Here is a 5,661-nt window from a genome sequence, read left to right on the forward strand (position 1 = left end):
AGCACGTTATAAAAATAAAACTACTGAACAATAATAATAATAATAATCTGTTTACTGTTGCTTTAGGGCGTCTCGCCCCATGCAGCGTTATCAACTTTCTCATCCTTCTATCCAGTGTTGATATTCCAACCTTAATCCATTTGAAGATGGACGCACTATATGCGACCAGTACAACTGCCCATCTATGCATTGCAGTTATCAAATATATGTCATTCAGGTTGGATTTCAACACCATCTTCACCCTTTTTTGATACGCCTCGTTGACCTTGAATTTCATTTCTCTGTGTAGAATATCATCCAACTCCAAAATCCCTAAATATCTATATCAACTACCGTCGGGTTCACCCATTGTCTCTCCTGATGGTAACCGTTATCCTCCGCAGGCTGCTTTCTCCCCTCTTCATATTAAGTGCTGATAATTTAATAATCCCAAAAATCCATACTCCCTACAATACTTCTGGACTCTTTTAGTAGAGGAATCTGTCTGTTTTTTAGATCTCCCAAACGATTTCAGGTTTCCATTAACAGAAGATGCTTCAATGATGGACGTTTCTTCCTACATCGGTAACCCAGCTTAAAGTGTCATTGTTATGGGTATTAGTACAATTACAAATAGCAACGGAGAAAACGAATCACCTTGGAAGATGTACATTTGAAAGAGGTGGCAGAGGACAATTGTATAAGGTGTGAAAGGAGAACCCTTGCCGTGTATTTGATAAATAATGATGAAGAACTGCTGCAATATACCGCGGAAGATATGGTTGTAAATGCAAATGAAATGATGAGCAAGGAAGAGTTTATTCAAAAAGCTGAGGAGAAGAGAAAAGAAGATCTTCGTGAGATGAGAATGCATGGACAGACTGAAAGGAATACACAAGATGTTATGGATAATACAGAATCGTGGGCATGGCTTGAGCGAGGTGATTTGAAGCATACCACCGAAAGCCTGATCATTGCTGCGCAAGACCAGGCTCTCGCTACCAATTTAGTGAAGTATAACATGTATAAAACCTCTGACACCTAGAGTCGCAAACTCTGTGGAAAGAGTGTGGAAAATGTGACCCATTTGGTAAGTGGGTGTGAGAACCTTGTACAAAAAGAATACAAACGCGGCCACGATAATGTGTGTATGTATCGTCATTGGCTTTTATAGCGTACAGACCAATATGAAGTAATAGAGAACTGGTATGAGCATGTACCAAGTAAAGTCATGAAGGTTGATGGAAAAGTAACGATACTCTGGGACCATGAGTTACAGACGGATCGTGTAATCGAACACCGTCGAAAAGTCAGCCACTGGCACAAGCTATTCTTGGGAATACGAATCTAGATGGTTACCTGAACGTGAACATCCCCATCTCGAGTCTTCCAAGTACGCAGCCACCACAAAAAAGGAAACATAAGAGGATCAATTGGACCCGGGAAGAGTATTACGAAGTGATATACGCTTGTAACTGTTATTACTATGTAGACCAACTTACAAGAGAAACATTGCAAACCCTTACAATATATGGAGAACGGGAAATCATCATCATATGTGTATATATTTAATGAGTAATAACAGACGATGGATAATTATCCTTATTTTACTGTGTATATACATATATATGTATACACACACACACACTCACACACACACACACACATACATATATATATATATATATATATATATATATGCATATATATATATGTATATATATGTATATAAGAAATACAATTGAATAGACAGGTTGAAGTTACTTACCATCGATTCTTTAGAACCCAAAGGTACTTCAAGTTTAATAAATAAGATTTTGGCGACAACACCGAAGCATATTTTTTTAAGGATCATAGGCACCTCGTAGCCTCGTGTTCCTTTGTGGTGGATGTTCAGTGTTAGTACTGTCATTCCAGTCGCGAAGGACACAATTGCAATAGTGATGCCATAATACAAGCCTGAAACAAGAAGAGCGCAATATATAATTGCAATATATAATAGTTAAAAAGTGCAAAAGTACCGAGTTATATATATGTTTGTTTTAAGTGTCATGTATATATGTATGTATATATGCATGCATGTGTGTATGTATGTATATGTCTGTGTGTGTGTATGTATGTTTGGTGAGAGAGAGAAGGACGAGAGAGATTTAGTTAATAATATATATGTTAGGAGTCGCTGTGTTAGTGTCTGGTAATATTTCCTCTCGTTTTGCTATTTCCTATGTTTTTTACATGCTCAACATTAATTCTACAAAACTTTTGGCCCATGAATACTAATGCAATTGTGATCCTGTTTCATTTCTCGTCAGAAATCCCAATCGTCATTAGTTTAACCGCTAATGGAAAATATCTTCAGCATAACTGTGATATAAACATATTAATAAAAATGAGATTATCTACGTTTTCTACGAAACTCCCAAACTCATTGATTTGAGCAACGCTTCATTGCATAATCAAAGTTTTTCATAACGCACTCTAACACTACTCGCACAGAATACCTCTCACATGTCCACCCATCCATGAAATCTATCCAAAGATACAGACATATTTGCATATAGTTTTTTTTTAAATTTTAGATCGCATATTTGTATCTCACTTCTAAATTGTTTATGCTGCAATGTGTCAGGTTTTATTTCAAGAACTCTCTTTCTTATAAATGACTTCAAATCCAAAATAATCGAAATATAAGATAAGAGAAAGTAACTTTAAATATGTATGTTTGAATAATATGATATACTTATGTTTGGTCATCTGTGTACATTGAGCAAAACAGGTATCTCTCTCTCTCTTCCTCTACTTACTATATGCATAAAAACATAGAGCAGAGTCTACGCAATGTTGTATGAAAGAGAAAGCTAGACAATGATAAATTTTACAAATTCTCTAAAGAGTTGGCTAATTCTGAAATATATCAATACAAACAAGTTGAAATGGTTTTCACATGAAGTGAGTGAAATATATTTCTTCTAGTTGTATTAAGGTTATGTTTGTAGCTGTACCAATACGATTTTCATCCAAGCAATTCACTAAACTATAAGAAAATCTTAGAACGTGACTTTTATCGAATCATCTAATGGAAATAAATTGTTGTGTGGATATGAAAGCAATATGAAGAAAAGCTATGTCAGAAAACAAAAGGCTACCTATGTAACATTTCTTTACTCCGTATACAGATTAACCTTCTATTTTCGCTTAGTATTAGTATAACTTTCGAGGTGACGAGATGAATAGTTTATTCTGGTCGGATTTTAACACAGAATTTAAGGGGCTTGCTAAATACAATATTTATTTCTAACTTACGCAGAAAATCGCACATAGTGTGGATGAAAGCAGTTTGATTGTATCAATTTTCAGTACTTGGCCACTACCTCCTTTTTATCGACTTCGTCAAAAAGAAGGCAACATCAACAGAGATGGGTTTCAGCTGAGCAGTAAAGGGACCAAATGTGATACTATCAGAGTTCTCATTTGACGCTCTAACGAGTCTATAGAATAACTGTGTTTTAATAATTAATTACTTTCATTTAATAAACTACCAGACATCAAAGAAAAATAGCATGCCACATTCATTAGTGATATATACCTTGTAATAAATCTGGCGAAAAGGAAAACTTTGCCTATGATATATCAAGACCTTTCTATCATTTCTCTAACTAGAATCTCCTAGAATCGCTTCTCGATTTGAGACCCCAGTTACTGGGTTACAAATTAATTTATTTATTGCTAGTTAATTGAGTGTCAATCCTATAATCTCACATTTTATCTGTTACGTTTCGTTTTGAGAACGCGTGTCATTTAATTCACTTCTTAGAAAAGGGACACGAGATTCGAAGAAAGAGAGTACGCACTAAACTAATATTGAATGCTGTAATTCCACCATGCATTTCATCAATTTCTACCGTATTGCTACCATTATATCGAAACGTGTAGGAAACTTAAGAATGTATATTACCATACCTTATTTCTGTCCGCTTTTACAGTATTCAGGTTTTGTCAAAAAGTACTAAAAAGTACCTTCTAAATATTACGGAATTTATAATGCAAAAAAATGCCATCCATTACTTGATCAAGTTTAGGTGTGTTTACTTTCTTTCAGCTAATTAGCGAACATATTGTTCATGATCACTCTAGCTGCGGTAACATTTCTATCAGAATGTTATTTGTAGTATAAACTGCAATACTGCACACATGTTTCCTCACCTGCCAAATGTCGACATTTCACCTCGAAATTTAGGAAACCACAAAGGAGAAACTCGGGAACGTAATTTTTGTTTTTCAAATTAAGAGTTGTTGTAATATGATTGTCTTGAATATTGAGTATCATTCATTATTCTAGTGGAAAACTTCTCTGTGTCCACTCTTACTATTTAATGAGTATTTGGCGACTGGTATTGATATTAACGATTACACCTATACGTGCGTACCTTGTTCATTTGATCAGTAGTCAACGATAAAAGTTCACCCGATCTTTCTAAATATTACAGCATAGCGTTCCCATTCATTCAATTGACACTAACCAACAACAATCCAATAGCTATTAAAGACTTAGGTCAATGAACCTAGCTGAAAGATACTATTTATTATTACCTTTATTTATCATTACCTTTACTGAAAGATATTATTTATTATTACGTTTACTATCGTAACACCTACTATTAGTGACTATAAAACTGTTAGAGTAGTGACTTAAATGTTATTCTAGCTTTTGCTTCGCTCCACCCTTACTAGTGCAAAGATATTATTTCTCATCAAGCATTTTATAAAATATTTTTTGGTCAGTAGCTCAAAATCAGTGGGTGGCTAACAGTGCGCTGCACAACCAATATGTTTCTTATCCGAACGTAACGCGTATAAATACAAGTAAGCAGGTTAAGCGAATGTTCTATTTCAGTGCGTTAAGATGGAAATGACTAGTGGTTCGTTGGTTTGCAACTAATATTAAATACCAATTCACACTGGTGGATGAGCTATAACGGGTAAACATGTATTCTATGCAGACATGTATGACTTTTAATCTGACATCCGCTCAATAGGCCAAAGAAACAAGTTGACAGAAAGAAATTCTAATAAAGAAGCTTAGGTCGCAAGCAGAATTCCAACATTTTAACACGATAGAGGAAAATTTGTATTGAATGTGAGAGGACCTAACAATTTAAAAGTAGTGTATATGGTAAAAATACAGCATTTCAAAATGATAAAAATTTACTTACCGCGTGAGAATAGCATTGGGTTTTCATTGATTACCTGATAATGCATGATAACGTTGCAGTCGACAAAGAATGTTCAGACTAAAGTCGTTCAAGAGAACCAGAAGAGTCAACACAATAACACAAAACGAATCACCAATACTGACGTTTTGTAAAAACGCTTAGCTATAAAATACAAACATCTTATCACATTTTTCGTATATATAATCTCATTAGAAGGATTTAATTTCTTTTTGTTATCGGAAAAAAAATTTCTATATAGAATGTTTGTTAATTAACGAATACTTGTAAAGTTATCATTCTCACGAGAACCGTACCAGAGAAATAAGATTATTTTTCGCTGTATTTTCGTATAACACACACACACACAGGTAGAGACAGAGAGACAGAGACAAAAAGAGAGATGCGCATAAACCTGCAAACATGTTTATACATACACAGACGCAAATATATATATATATATATATATATA

General features: G+C 34.4%; 1 protein-coding gene across 1 annotated transcript in view; it reads right to left on the reverse strand.

Annotated features, from left to right (window-relative positions):
- The window catches only part of LOC128247617 (acetylcholine receptor subunit alpha-type unc-38-like), a 34,348-nt gene extending 29,025 nt beyond the window's left edge, over positions 1-5,323 (reverse strand). Inside the window, exons 1-2 of the mRNA XM_052967336.1 lie at positions 5,193-5,323; positions 1,748-1,938 (exon numbers count right to left, since the gene is read on the reverse strand). Of these exons, the coding sequence (XP_052823296.1) occupies positions 1,748-1,938; positions 5,193-5,238 (237 nt within the window). The 5' untranslated portion in view covers positions 5,239-5,323. The remainder of the gene's footprint in view (positions 1-1,747; positions 1,939-5,192) is intronic.
- Between the last annotated feature and the right edge of the window lie 338 nt (positions 5,324-5,661).

Source organism: Octopus bimaculoides, chromosome 1 (assembly GCF_001194135.2).
Source record: "Octopus bimaculoides isolate UCB-OBI-ISO-001 chromosome 1, ASM119413v2, whole genome shotgun sequence".
Classification (NCBI taxonomy): domain Eukaryota; kingdom Metazoa; phylum Mollusca; class Cephalopoda; order Octopoda; family Octopodidae; genus Octopus; species Octopus bimaculoides.